General features: G+C 41.2%; 1 protein-coding gene across 1 annotated transcript in view; it reads left to right on the top strand.

The window, feature by feature from the left end:
- Nucleotides 1-2,496, top strand: part of GPR149 (G protein-coupled receptor 149) — a 43,985-nt gene extending 41,489 nt beyond the window's left edge. The window contains exon 4 of the mRNA XM_048506848.1: nucleotides 1,626-2,496. Coding sequence (XP_048362805.1) covers nucleotides 1,626-2,198 — 573 coding nt within the window. The 3' untranslated portion in view covers nucleotides 2,199-2,496. The remainder of the gene's footprint in view (nucleotides 1-1,625) is intronic.
- The last annotated feature ends 13,318 nt before the right edge of the window (nucleotides 2,497-15,814 follow it).

Below are 15,814 nucleotides of genomic sequence, written 5' to 3'. Positions count from 1 at the left end.
CTGTAAGATTTGAGGGGGATGTCTGCAAAGCTATGGCAACACAAATATGCACATATTTTAGCTTCTCTAATTATATCACTGTAGCTTCCCAGACATCCCCCTTAAAACAGACAAAAAAGGAAAAATGACATGTCCACAGGGTCTCTAAGCAACACAAACTTTATTCATCTTCTTTTTACAGTGAAATAGCAGATGGATGAGCTGCAAGCAGAGAAATCCTCCATGAGGAATCTTCATGGAGAATCTGCTGCAACACACAAAATGGCAGGCACGGGCGGGGGAAATGACAGTAAGAGGTTTGGGCAAGAGAAATAAAGCATTTTCTGCCTGCTTCTGTTCACTCAACAGGCAGGAATCATCTTCAACCCGGGTTGGGGAGAAAAGATTGCTAGTTTAGTGATTTTTGGGGGAAAAAACAGGTTGAGAGGAATATAACGGGCTTAAGCCATTTTGGGGAAGAGACCTGTGCGAACGTATTTCTCAAAATGCTTCTTATAACACTCTAAAGACATTATATTTGTGCTGTGCAGAATCCACCATTGTGGCTTAGATCAACCAAGCTACATGAGGAAACCATTTACCCCAAAACTATCAAGCTACATGAAGAAAAAATTCTATCAGGTTTGTTGAGGGAAAAGTTCTTACCAGGCCTTTTGTTTGTTGTGAGGAGGCGGGCTGCGTGGTGACTAATGCAGGCACCTCAATTTTTATATTATATGAAGCTGCATCATTGTAATCAATTTCATGGCCAACGTTTTCCGCTAACACATCATCTTGCTAAAATAAATTCTATGCATTTAAAGAGTGCCAAGCTGGCCAAACTCTTGCTGAGTGACAGAAATCGGAGAACAACTGAAATAGTATCAAACCTCTCAGCTGAAGTCATGAAACAAAATGTTCTCAAGTATGAATAAATCACCCAAATTTCCATTAACCCTCCTTGTTTGGAATGAACATTTGAAATGCACCTATTTAATTCTTAGTTTATAGTTAAGTTGCAAAAGTGATTTTATTTTGAAGTTTTATTATATTGTAGGTTACTTTTTCTATATGTCATTAAAGGTTACTCAATGGCATATAGGTTACTTACTTGACTTGTCAAAGAATCATGAATTGTATCTGTGGGGGGCTGGGGAGAGGGATGTGTTCTAGTTTCCTCACTTTTTTGAATGGAGAGGGGGCTGGCCTTAAGCCTACCTGGAAGATCATAATCTGTGACATACAAGTTCTTCCTGCATTGAACAGCCGTCAGTCCTGCATACCTGGAATGAAAATAAACAGGCATCTTGTCCTTTTCAGCAACCAAAGCTCCAGCGGTTAACTGAACAGTTGCATTTGTGTACTTGTGCATCTGAATGAGTGAGATTTTGCTTATTAATAGTACTCTTGATATTTTGTTTGAATGTAACTGAAAGGTATAATTTTAAACCATATTTCTTCCCTCGGTTAAAGAAATTATTTTCATACTGCTGGTTAGATCCAAAGCATCTAAGATAGTTATACAGTATCAAGTGTACTCTGAGAACAGAAATGGAAATAATAAGCCAGGCATAATCGACTTGTTGACAATGGTATCTTGTTTGCTGAAGCAACATTCAATAATGGCAATTTTTTTTCCTTTCCAGCGTTCAGGTGGTTCCTTAGCTATTCCTTTGTGTGCATTTCAAGGGACTGTATCTCTACATGCACCCACAGGAAAAACTCTCTCTTTATCTACATATGAGGTAAGCACAGAAGGGCAGAAAATAACACCTACATCCAAAAAAATTGAAGTGTATCGTTCCAAGAGTGTGGGTCATGAGCCAAATGCTGAGGATTCCCCAACTACGTTTGCTGACACAAATGTGAAGATTCATTTAGAGGTGCTTGAAATTTGTGACAACGAAGAAGCCATGGACACAGTGTCAATCATCAGTAATATCAGCCAATCCTCTACCCAAGTCCGGTCTCCGTCTTTGCGCTATTCCCGGAAAGAAAACAGGTTTGTGTCTTGTGATTTAGGAGAGACAGCTTCCTACACACTCTTCATACCATCAAACAATCCCGACAGTGATATTAACATATCAATCCCTGACACTGTGGAAGCTCACAGGCAGAATAGTAAAAAGCAACACATGGAGAAAGATGGCTATCAAGAAGAGATACAGGTGCTCAACAAAGCTTACAGGAAAAGAGAAGAGGATGAGGGCAGCTCTTAGAAATGTTTACACATCGCATCTGAGTAACTTTGGTTGTCTTCAGAGTCAAGATGGTTCACTCTCTTATTTTCGCTTTGACAATAAAATAATATTCATGATACTGATGCAAAAGTGGTAAACACATAGTCAAATGGCAAAACCCATTGAAATCAGTACTGTTTAAACAGTCTGTCTTGCAAAACTGGAGGCAAAGTTTTTAAAGCAGCTCTTTTGAAGGAGTGGGGGATGTTGGTTTCTTTTTCAAGTAAATGTTTGGTTTTTTTCAGCAGAGGAGTAGCTCCAAGGGGACAGTGGGGCACGACGCATTGGGCGCGTGCCCTTGTGGGGGTGTGGCAAGGCGTTCCAGGGGCGTGGTGGGGGCGAGATGAGGCAGAGGATGCACCAGTGCACCAGGCGCTTTCCCTCTTGCTACACCTCTGTGTTTTAGGTTTCAGCACTGAGCTACCTACTTATGAAAACATGCGAAGGAGGGCCAAATAATTTTCTGTCTGATTAAGAGGTTCAGCCTTGAATCCCGCAGACTTTTCTGTTAAGGAATGTGGAGGAAAGGCTATACTGGAGATTGTGAGACACAAGTCATACAGGCCAAGGGTTACAATGAAGAGGGGAAGTGAGTAAGATCAAGTGGAAAACCTGGTAGGACCTAACCCTTTAATTATTCTGTCATACAACACTTGTCTCAGTTTCCACAAAGTTTGTGCCCCATGATATTGAATATCGACAGAAACCCTATGAAATGTCTTGGATTTGCTCACTTAGGAATCATGGGCATCATGCAGACACATCAAAAGGTACCCAAAAGGCAGGTGCCCCCCACCCCCATTATTTTTAACGGGAGATTCATCAAATTCAGATGCTGTCTTTGGTGGCTAGTAGGATGTGCAATTTGGATGTGACTCCCTAATCATGAATTTTTGAGTTCACACATCCAGTCACCAATACTTCCCCCATCAGAAAAATAAATTGGATAGAATCAAACAGAAATAAATTGGATAGAATCAAACAGAAGGTGGGTTTGGGAAAATTGCTTCAGTAGCCAAATAACAGTCCACATCGGAAACAGAACTTGTCAGACTACTGCAGCAACCTAATTATTCTGTTCCAGATCACCTGTTGCAGCTCTGCCATTTACACACAGCCCTCATCAAGCAGAGTGTGGGAGACAGTGCTTAAAAGATTAGAATAAATATCTTCATTTTACAACGTTTATGTAATTTGCCATCACTATGGCTTGGATCTTATTAAAAATCTCCACTGGCAGAAAGATACCCAGCAACAGAGCTCTGTTTCTCCTTCCTGCCCAGCCCAATGTGACTCCTCCAAATGCTGCTTCTCAGGGGTAGGGGACCCGCAGAAACAGTATGAGGGAAAAGGCAGAGGTCTGCTGTAGGATTGGGGAACTAGTGAAAGCCAGCCTTTCCATCAGCCCAAATTATTTGTTGGATCCAACCTACTGTCCTTAAATCCAGGCAGCCAAATTTCAGTACGCACATTTTGTAAATATGGTCGCACAGATTATTTTTTTGTATTGCATTGAATAAGCTATACTACAGTTTTGGATACTCTTAGGTTCCACAGCATTTAAAAACGATCAGTCCAATACAGAAACTGCAGTTTAGCTGAATCAAACACCACAAATTCAGCACTATGCAAACACAAGGAAAGAAAAGCTGGTTTCATGAGGAATATTTCAATAAACATGAGAACAAGACAATTTGATGCTGAAAAGTTAGTTATAATCATGCCTAGTTTTTTTTTAAAAAAATGGACCTATTAATCACATGCATTGTTCAGTATATTCATATGTACTCCAATCTTTAGTATGTCTACTGTGAGTAGACTAGAGCGAGGGACCATCGTTTTTATATCTCAATTGTGCATATTGTCTTTGTTGCAGTTGGAAACTTGGGGTTTTCATTCACAGCCTCAGGCCTGTACGAGATCACTTACCACAGAATCACTTGGATGCTGCTTGTATTCCTAAGTTAGGCTAAATTTATAAAAATGAAAGTCACAATGGCTCCTGAAGATTTAGGACTGGGAACCCTATAACAAATTTTTGCCTTAACTAGGGACCCACTTTTGTTTTAGTTCTTGTCTAAAGGAGAAACACTATCCTGAGGCTTGTACTACATTACTTTCTCCCATCCTGATTGGTGTTAGCTTTAGATCTGGTTTACACAACAGAATGGGGATGCTGCTTTAAGGAATAAAGTTCATCCATGGCTTATTATCTACAGAAGAAATGTATATCCCTTATGATGAAGCAGATCCATACTAGGAAGGGAAGTCATTCTAGCTACCAGTATTTAAGCTAAGATGGACAGAGAGGCTGAGAGTACATCTTGTTCTCATGGAAGTTAGTTATAGAAGCAGAAGACGAATCTGTCTGTGGCTGCAAAACTCCTGATAGGGGTGGGGGATCCCCTGCCATGGGGTTCTACTCTTCGTCACTACTTAGAGTAGTAGTAAGGAAAAAAAATTAAAAACAACAACTCCATTTGCAGTATCACAATACTTCCAGTTTAAAAAAATGTAGCGACAAATGTTCTTCTAAGACTCACCCAAAAGTCAATGGTTAACCCCCACAGCCCTCTGGTACTACCTGGAAACCAAAGGTGGGATCCAGCAGGTTCTCACAGGTTCCTGAGAGCAGGTTACTAATTATTTGTGTGTGCTGAGGGGGTTACTAATTGATGATTTTGCCATGTGATTTTGGCCTTAGTTACGCCCCTCCTCTCAGCAGTAGCGTGCAGAACTTGAAGCAGTCTAGCAGGAGGTGCACCGTCGTGCGTGGCAGCCTGCGCCTGCATGCATTCGTTTCCTGCCCAAGGACCGGTGCAGCATCTGCGTCCTTGCCAAAGCCCCGCCCCCCAGAATGCCCAGCCACACCCCCGTTGTGCCCCGCCCAGCCCCATTGGCACTACACCACAGTTTGAATCCCACCACCATGGGAACCTGTTACTAAAATTTTTGGATCCCACCACTGCTGGAAACCCTCAGTCAGTCAAAAAGAAGGAAGACCCTGAGAATAGCATTTTGGGTAAACAAAGAGGCAGCAAGAGAACAGACTAGAAGAAGACTACAGAGAAAACTGGCCTTGCCAGCTCTACGTCCCCTTCTTGGTACCGGTGTGCTTGGTACAAAGAGATACTGTGCAATCCTTTACTTCCAGCTCCTGGGATCCAAGCACCTATTCATGAGGCTCCTCAGTTTCATAATGGATCTTAATTCATCATTTTGGAATCACTAATATTGTTAGTTTTCAAGGTCTCCAAATGTATGCTGTTGTGTTTGCTGAAAGTTTTGAGTCTAAAGGAGTTGTTACGCTTTAGACCACTTCAGGCAGCCCATTTCCTTAGGGAGCTCAGAGTACCGTGATTACAAAAGTGGTCACCCACAGGGAAACATCCAGTTGCAAAAATCAACAAACCCTGAATCTGGTCATGTTCTTGTTATGAAAGCAGTAGAGGTGCAGGTGTTTGGCTGTGATTCACTGGTCCTCTATTTTTAATCTCTGTTGAAGCCATCAGTCACTTAATCATTTATTTATTTATTTGTTTGTTTGTTTGTTTGTTTGTTTATTGTTTCGACTTTTATACCGCCCCATCCCCGAGGGGCTCTGGGCAGTGTACAACAAAGCATAAATAAAATGAATTACTAAAATCTTTAAAACTGTCATGCCCCCACAGAGCCTTTGTTTATTTCCCCTTTAGTTTCCCCACAGTTAGTATGGGTTTAGCTATGTTTGTATAGTATTCAGTGGGAGGGAACCGAATTTAGTTCTGTCCCTTTAAGAAGCCCTAGGGCTGGGGTTCTATGGCAGTTATTACCCAGCAACCCGTCTGGTTTTGGCAGTTAGGTGCCAACGGAAGCTGGGTGACAGCAACAAGTTAGACAGTCCAAGATGTTATAGACTCTCAGTATTTAAGTTAAACAGTCAAAGATTTTATAGATTCACAGTAGCCTTCTGTTTAAAACAGCGATACAAACAATAATGATAGCTATAATAAAGGCGTCCGACCAACCCCACTTTAAAAATTCTCCCCAGGAAAGAAGGGGGGAGGAGAGCGGTGAGTCATTTTAGATGGTGGCCTAGGTGGAAAGGCCAATCATGGTGATTAATTTATCTTTCATTCTGAACCGATTTTCAGAAACACAAAATAAAGTTTTCAGTTAGGATATTTTTAAACCCTACTGATGATCAAGTCCTTTGGTGATCCCTCCTCCACTTATATTTTTATTAGTATTTTAAAATATTATATTTCTGTCTTCTTCACAGCTCAACCAGGTAGGTGACAGTAAAAGACAGACAAACCCACAGATATTTGTTGCAAACTAAAATCCATGAATTCAGAGAAAAGAGGATGGTTTTGGCTGAGATTTAATTGCTTGGTGCAGCTGATAACTCCTGAATTTTGCCCCTCTTCTACAAGGACTTCCACCCAGAATTTATTTATTTTGGGATGCTGGTTGGCAGGGCACAAGAAGGGGTGTCTATGTGAGTGGAATAAATAAATTTAATTGCAACTCAGAAGTGCGGGAGAAAATAATTTAATCAAATCTTCTGCATTTATTCCTCTGAAATTTTTATCAGATGTTTGGACAAATTAAAGCTTTAATTGTTGGCACAAAGGTGTGCCCCAAAAATCCGGACAAATGTCACTAGTCTTGTTGAATCTCATTTTTGGTTCCTCCAGAATGGCTCCGATGTTTTTTCCCCAGCAGGCACTGCCAACAAATCTCAAAATTTCTAGCCAGGCAAAGTTGTGTGGTAGTTCTGCTCGTACTGACATGGCTCATGGTTTTCCACTAAAGGCAATGAACTACAAATAGATCCTTAGCCTCTTGGGCAAAGTTACATCTGAAATATGAAATAAGCAATAGGGATGTGGAAGGAACATATGGTGCCTAAGGTATCAAAAGTCATCTCAGCTTTTCAAGTCCTGTTCTGTTGTTTACTTTTAAGATATTTCAATATTTTTATGTAGGAAACATAATTGCAGGTGACATTTTAAATGCTAGCTAGCTGTGTTTAACTTGGTTTAGTCTTTAGACGCACTCAGATATAACATCCTCAGCTAAACCTCATTGTAAAGTACTGTGCTGCTATTGTATGATGAATAAATTTCTTCCTATTGATTCTATAAATCGGACTGATTTGTATTTCATTTCTCAACTCCTGGGAATAATTAAACCTTTCTGTGAGTGTGAATAGCCAGGTTCTTTTCTCTGCCAGTCAAGAGCGGAACGCACAATGCTCAGGAAGACACATTGCTCGCATTTCCCTCCCGTTCATTAGTGAACGCTGGAAACTGTTAATTGCTTATCATTTTTAGACGCCCCAGTTGGATTTAAATGTTTAAAGCCCTTTTAAATATCTAATGAGAAATTATTTCATCCTTTTCCATTTCGGTTCCCCCCTTCCATGTGACCTTTAATGTGCATCACAATACCGGCTTGACATTTGTGGGCAATGGAGTGGTTGTCAAAGTGACCTTTTTGAAGGTGACTTCAGAGAGATGAAATCTGACCAGCTCCATGCATAAATGAATCCCAGGAAGAAAAATCTTGGGGGGAAAATGAGGAAAACAGGCTGACTTTTCAGATGCACATTGAAAATGGGAGCTCAGTCGGTTTCTCCCACTATATTTTAAGGTTGTTTTATACATGACGAAATCAAAGCTCTTTTTTTTTCAACGTGCACCCATGGGAGAAACAGACTGAGCTCCTGAGCTGAATGGATGGCAATAGCTTCACATCATACCGAAAACTGAGAAGCTCAGACTGCCGATCGAGTTCCACATCATTTTCAGTATTGGTATTGATAAGGTCAATTGGTGTTGACCTTCAAGGCCTTGAGCGGTTTTGAACCCACATATCTCCGAGACCGCAACTCCCCATATTGTTCTCAAAGGCCCCTCCATTCATCGGAGGGGAACCTTTATCGATCCCTGGCCTGAGAGACATCCGGCTGGCTTCAACAAGAACCAGGACTTTTTTGGCCCTGGCTCCAGCCTGGTGAAACAAACTGCCAGGGGAGGTCAGAGCCTTGCGAGAGCTTTCGCAGTTCCACAGGGCCTGCAAGACCTGGCTGTTCCACCAGGCCTTTTCTATCAGCAGAGTTTAAAGCGGAGTCACTCTGGTAAGATGAGAAGGTTTAGTAGTCTTCTTGCACTCACTGCAACCTCCTATCACACTTGGAAAAGAATACTCTCCACTCAAGATGTTCTTTCCTTAGAAAGGCTTTTACTTTAGCAGTTGCAAGGTTACACAAGTCTATTCTATACAAGACTATTATGCTATACAGAACTCTTCAGCAAAAACAGAGTTGAATACATACAGAACTCAACTCTATCTCAATTCAGCACAGCATATACAATACATACATCAGTGATACTTTTCTCCGCCCAGGCATCAGCCTCTCATTGGTCTAGAATTACAGTTGAATTCACTAAAGGTTAATCTTTGCTACTTTTGCCCCTAGACTGAATGTCTCCGTCCTCTGGGTTTTGCAAAGTCCTGCTAACTCAGAAGATGACCTTTTAGTGAACTTTTCACTCTTTTTTAAATATATCATCACATTTTCCACCTAGCCAGCCAAATGGAATAGTGGGGTGGGGTGGGGGGAGTAATCAGGGGGATCTGGAAGGGACTATATCATGCCATCTTTTTTGGTTATGTATAGTTGTTATTGGGCATTTATAACAATAACATTTTAATGTTTGAATGGTTCTTTTTTTAAAACATTTTAATGAATTGTATTAAATTGTTGTGACCTGCCCTGAGCCTTGTGAGAATAAGGCAGGATATAAATCTGAAAATAAATAAATAACTCTCCTTAGTCTACAAAGCGTAAAAGAATATCAAACTTCAGAAGTGCTGAGCATTTGGAAACCTGCTTTTCCTTGATAAACCTAAAAGTCATTGCCAGTAGCGGCTGTAGCCTCTATTATTTCTTTTTTTTAATTATTTGTTTCATCTTACCTGATAAATCCTGAGTTCCTGGAGAGGGCAATGATACTAAAACAACAACTGAGAGAAATAAAACTTGATGAATGATAGAACAACACATATACAAAGTGTAACATACTGCAATGAGAGAAACAGATCTGCTGAACCCTGGTCCCTAGAATTTAGCCCAAACAAGAGAATATAGATTATGGCAAATCCTATTTAACTCAGTGGGACTTTCTTCCACGTAATGCCACTTAGGACCAAACATGAATTGTTCCATCTGGGAGCCAAATTGCCAGTCCAGTACTATGGAATGTGGAATAAAACATGTGTATGGTGGTTTTTTCCCCGCCATTTAGGAGGGGGAAAATGCTTCAAATCTTATTTTCAGTAGCCCATCTAAATTGATAATTTCTTCCATTCTGTAATAATATAGTGTTATCTCTAATAGGCTTTCTTTTTGTGCTACTGTGTTTCCCTGAAAATAAGACAGTGTCTTATATTAATTTTTGCTCCCAAAAATGCGCTATGTCTTATTTTCAGGGGATGTCTTATTTTTCCGCTCCACAGCTGCATCCTCTAGTGTTCTGTTCGACGGGCATACTTCCAATCAAAAACTTTGCTATGTCTTACTTTCGGGGGATGTTTTATATTTAGCACTTCAGCAAACTCTCTACTACGTCTTATTCTCAGGGGATGTCTTATATTCAGGGAAACAGGGTAGTTATATATTTCAATAAATACCTTGTAGGGTTGCAACATTCAGCAGAATAGTGAATACAAGACTGCTGTAGTGATAAGTAGGGGAAGGCTCCCTGTTTCCTTGAATCATAATAATACACAGTGTGTATGGGTAAAGCAATAAATAGGCAACCCTTGTTTTTTTAAAAAAAAATTTGAACACATAAGCGAAGCTTCAGCGTGATGATGAAAATTACTTTTAAATTGTGCAGGTTGATACAGAAGTAGGTAATGCTTCAAATGGGAGATTCCTCTTCCCCAATAGTGCAATAATGCAAGACACCAAGGCAAGATAAGTAGTGGTCTCCCCACCGCCTAGTTCTGAGCCTAAGTCATCTACTACTACAATGCATTTGCTCTCCATTGTACTGTGATGGCCTCCAAGAGTATAACCTAGGTCAGTGGTGGCGAACCTTTGGCACTCCAGATGTTATGGACTACAATTCCCATCAGCCCCTGCCAGCATGGCCAATTGGCAGGGGCTGATGGGAATTGTAGTCCATAACATCTGGAGTGCCAAAGGTTCACCACCGCGGACCTAAGTGATCAGAAAACTTCTCATGAAGCCACGGCCAACTCAGAGCCCAATCACCAGTATTGGAGAGGGCCTTCACCACAAGGTTCTGTTACTTGGCTCTGCAGTAGAGTTGCCAACCTCAAGATAAGGTCCAAAGATCTCCTGGAATTACAAGAGATCTTCAGACTACAGAGATCAATTCCTCTGCAGAAAAGTGTTTACTTGGAGGGTGGACTGTATGGTATTATATCCACCAAATCCCACCTTCCCCAGACTAGACCCCTAAATCTCCAGTGATTTCTCAACCTGGAGCTGCAGGGCAACTAATTAGCCACTATGAGAAACAGTATGATGGGCTGGATAGATCACAGGTCTGATCCAACAGGATTTTTCTTTATTGGGGGGTGGGCACTACTAATAACCACATATATATCACGATCCTGTTCCATACACATATACAATCTTTCATGTACCATGAACAAAAAAATCTCCATTTTAATCTTCAAATTCCACTTGTCTGCATTTGTGAAAGTATAGCTTAGCCCATTTTACTAAAAACGAGTTGCAGTTATATTTTGTAAATGTCATTTAATTGGGTCCGTGGGGATAGTTTAGTTTTTTTAAATTTCTGGTTTAACTGCCCAAGCATATTCTCTGACCTAGAGAAGGACATGAGCTCCTCGATCAGCAGCCCACTGTTCAGAATGCATTGCTTTTTCTGCTGTGACATGGCCTCTCATTAGCTCCAGCAAGTCTCACAAGAGATGGATATCCCATAATACATACAGCTCATAGATTCAAGGAGGAAAGTTTCTATAAAGAACCACAAGAATAATGTACAATGTAGCCTTAGGTCTGCATGATAATGAGGATGCAGCATGGGCTCCCATGAGTTCTTGGCTTTGGTGAAGTGTGCTATTCCCCTCCGCAGGCTTGGGCCCTGCATGTAGGATTGCCAACCTCCAGGTAGTAGCTAGAGATCTCCTGGGATTATACCTGATCTCCAGGTGAAAGATCAATTCACCTGGAGAAAATGGCTGCTTTGGAAGGTGGTGTCACAACCCCAGACATGTCCAATAAATGAATCGGTATTTTGAAAGCAAAATTCTTATTTATTTATCACAAGCATAGAAGAGCTGATCACCTTTTCTTGTCAGAACCATACATTAGAGCAGGCAAAGCATTATATCCCCACAGTAAAAGCATCAGTCCCACACCAGCTCCTTCTCCACTTTTAGGTGGGAATGTTACAGAGTGAGTAGGCAACGGTGTTCACGGGCAAGTGAGAATGTCAGTAGTGGTGGAAACCAGGATAAGCAAGAACAGGAATACAAGCTTGTTAACTTCACAGAAGGGCTTTATTCCTCTTATTCACGAATCCAACTGTCTATTGAGTGTACACTAGGTGGCAAATTCAGATACTGCAGTAAGAAGGCAAAGGGGTAAAATATATTGGCATGAATCAGCTGGAAGTCAATCACACAGATGTCTGAACTTAATGGTGAAGTTCCATCACACATTCAGAAAAGAAGGTAGACTTCACTGGCTACTAGTCCTGGTACTTTGCAAAACAATCTTCTACTCAAAACCGAAACTTGCAGACCAATAAGAGTGGTATTCACTAGCCTAAGATTGACCAAAGTCAACAGTGTAGCTAACCCATTTTCATATATAATTTCAAATCAGACAAAGTTCAAAGATAGACTTGCGACCTGACATAGCATAGTGCCGTGGTGGCGAACCTATGGCACTCCAGCTGTTCATGGACTGCAATTCCCATCAGCCCATCATGACCAATTGGCCATGCTGGCAGGGGCTGATGGGAATTGTAGTCCATGAACAGCTGGAGTGCCATAGGTTCGCCACCACTGGCATAGTGCATCCATATTTGCCAGCCATCTTACATTCTTGTTTTATTTCACTCATGCAAAATACAAATCAGATGCTGGTTGCAAATCTACACAAATTGGAACAGATAACTTGAAAGTGGTTAACATTCAATTGCATTTCAAATTCAGTTGATGATTTCATGGTTTGTGGCATTTCAGTGCTTGACAGTGAGCCCATCTAGTGTTTAATTACATCAGTGTGCTTTTGCGCTTTCAGAAACAAAGAGATGAAGTGTAATGCTTTCCGTAACTGGCTCTTCTGCATAATCAGCAATCCCATTGCCATTGATCAATTTCAGAGATTAAGAAGGAGCGAGATTACCATGGAGATGTTACTACATTCCCACAAGGATAATGCAATCAGGAACTGAATTCAGTGTTTGAGGTTCAAACAAAGCTTTTATGGCTTTTTGAGAGTAAAGGGAAAGGGGGGAGGATTTATGGGAATTATCTTGAGAAAAGGACACTGTAATTTTGATCGTTATTTGTGATAATTTGCTGAGAGTATCTTCAATTTACATAAGCAGAAGTGGTGACATAAATAACTCTGAACTAGGCAGATAAGATGTTATGGTTACCTAGGCAGCAAGAGAACCACTTTGTTTTACAGTAATTTAATGTGCAGAGAACCAGACTTGGAAGGAAACAGTGTAAGAAAGAGACAAAATATATTCTCCATGCTAGCCAGTTCTGTGCACTTCTCCCTAAATCCCAGCCCATGGGATGCCAGGCTACCTGTACCATCCTAACAGCATTTTCCTGGGAGTAAGCCCACTGAATAGACCTGAGGAAGATTTTGAGCAGACCTGCTTAAGATTTTTCCCTAAATGCCCTAGTAGCCTCATTCCAATCACATCCTGGTACCCACAAGTGTCCAGAGAATGCAGGAGGAAAATCACAGAACTCATCGACTTCGGATGTTAAATTGAATTGGTTACTACATTTGTTCCCATGACAAGGCATAGCCCTTAAAGCCTTTCTAGCCTTCTCCTAGTGCTATGAAAAATATAAAATATATACCGTCTCAGTAAACTTTTATTAAATTTCTAAATTAACAGAGGGCCATGAGGAAGACTGGATTGCAATCACATTTTTATGTCTCACTGCTTTACAAAGCACATGTGATTCCAATCTTATAAGGCTTCTATCACTGAGCCCCAGGGATAGAGCAATACACCATTCATAAGGTGGCTTTAAATTTAACACTGGAAGCTCAAGCTGCATGTGACTCTTTATCCTTTTCTCCTTCTCTGAATCTTCAGCATCTAGAAGAGGTCGATAGTAAGGACTGAAGTACATGGTTAGAACACTTCTGCCAGGCAGGAGAAGGGTTGGATCAATGTGATGGATCTATCCAGCTTTTTCACTCCATCTCCTGCAATTCCTGTTCTTATTACAGTACTTATCTTATATCGTTTTTGTCCATGTACAATCGTCCTCAGCATAGCTTTTACAGGTAGATGAAATGCAGTGGGTGTGGAAGGATGATACTCTGTTTAGAATTATGCTGTTGGATTTCACAACATGATTGCAGAGAAAATTAGTGATGAAACAGTAACTATTCATTCCTACAAGGTGTTCATATGGATAACCCTCAAAGACTTCTGCTTTGACCAAGGGTGCAAAAATTTTGGTATCAGGCAACCAGATCATTAATCAGGACCTCTCAAGCAATTAATCAAGGTATATTTAGCCATATTAACATTCCTACTGGCATTTGCGTTCTTTACCAATAGGTCAGGCAACCCATGTAATTAAGGCTATTGGAATTTCCTGCCAAAAACTCAGGTTAATGGGGTAACTAAGAGTGCAATCCTATTGCAAAGTTACAGCAATGGATTCACACTGGAATAACTCTGCAGACGGATTGCACTGCAAGACACTTTGCCAATATACGTCCACCTTATTCAGAGATCTCATCTTTCCTGCCTTCATGACTTTCATTTATGTAGGTATGGAGGTAGCCACTCTGGATGCATGATTTCTCCAGTTCTCTTTTTGCCTGAATTACTTTCTGGATAATTTTGCTATTAAGCTGTATGGAATTTACCTCGGAACCTGGATTGAACAGATAACTAAAATTCCCTGCTTTAGATTCCCACTGCCCTTCTTTCACTCTCTATTTCTTCCTTCTTGAGTGGAATATGTTGCATAACTTGTACAAGTACTTGGGACATTTTTAGAGTTGCATATTATTGCTGCGTGCTTACTATTCTTGTGGCTCCTTGTTACAGAATTGTCCAGGCCAACTTGTTCTATAATCCACCACAGAAAACCTTTCCCTCCCCCCCAATTTAACTCTTTCAGTATTGCTTCAAAGTTCACCAAGGAGCTTTGCCACTTTGCCATGTTTCTCTCCACCCAAAATTGAGAGCTTGTGCTGCACAGAACAGGAAAATCTTTTTTCGACAGCCAAAGCTGACAGCTTGCAGTGGGGAGAAATCAGATGGGTTTCTGCTAACCCGCTCCAGCGACATTTGCTACATCTCAGCTAGTCTGGCATCCAGCACAATTCCAGGATGAGAAATTGGAAGAAAGCAACTTCCAATTGATCAGCTCAGCTGGGAGTTGGTTCCCCACCCACCCTTGCTGGATATGGAGCAAGCTCAGAAGAAGTCTGTATCTGATGGCTGCAAATAGCCAGTTCCTGTGAACAGATGAGAAGTGCTGTGGCTCATTGGAAGAGACTCTGCTTGATATGCAGAAGGCTCCAGGTTCAACCCCCAACATCTCCAGTTAAAAAGACCAGGCAGCTGATGATGTGAGAGACCTCAGCCTGAGACCCTGGGGAGCTGCTGCCAGTATGAGCACTGCAATACTGACCGTGATGGACTGACTGTCCAATTCAGAATAACACAGCTTCATGTGTTACTGTATGTTAACAAGTTGCAATTAGCCAGACAACCTATTCATTATTGACTACCTGATCACTTCTGGCGAAGTGTTTGAGCATCTCCGCACAAGAAAACTATAAATTACTAAATTGCAGAGCTGGAACAAAATGCTGTGTGGGATGGGAGCTCCCCAGCCACGCCTCAAACTCAGTTCTACAGGTGTGTATTTAAAAACAAAGGAACATTTTTTGACTCATTTTACCTTTAAAACAGTGGTCCTCAACCTGTGGGTCAGGACTCCTTTGGGGGTCAAATGACCCTTTCACAGGGGTCGCCTAAGACTCTCTACATCAGTGTTCTCCATCTGTAAAATGGATAAATGTTAGGGTTGGGGGTCACCACAACATGAGGAACTGTATTAAAGAAGAAGAAGAAGAAGAAGAAGAAGAAGAGTTTGGATTTATATCCCCCCTTTCTCTCCTGCAGGAGACTCAAAGGGGCTTACAATCTCTTTGCCCTTCCCCCCTCACAACAAACACCCTGTGAGGTGTTTGCTTGAGCCCTTCGGGGATAGGCGGCCTATAAGTTTAATAAAATAAAATAAAATAAATAAATAGGTGGGGCTGAGAGAGCTCCGAGAAGCTGTGACTAGCCCAAGGTCACCCAGCCGGCGTGTGT

Source organism: Sphaerodactylus townsendi, linkage group LG08, assembly GCF_021028975.2.
Source record: "Sphaerodactylus townsendi isolate TG3544 linkage group LG08, MPM_Stown_v2.3, whole genome shotgun sequence".
Taxonomy (NCBI): domain Eukaryota; kingdom Metazoa; phylum Chordata; class Lepidosauria; order Squamata; family Sphaerodactylidae; genus Sphaerodactylus; species Sphaerodactylus townsendi.
This window is presented reverse-complemented; position numbering and strand designations above follow the sequence as displayed.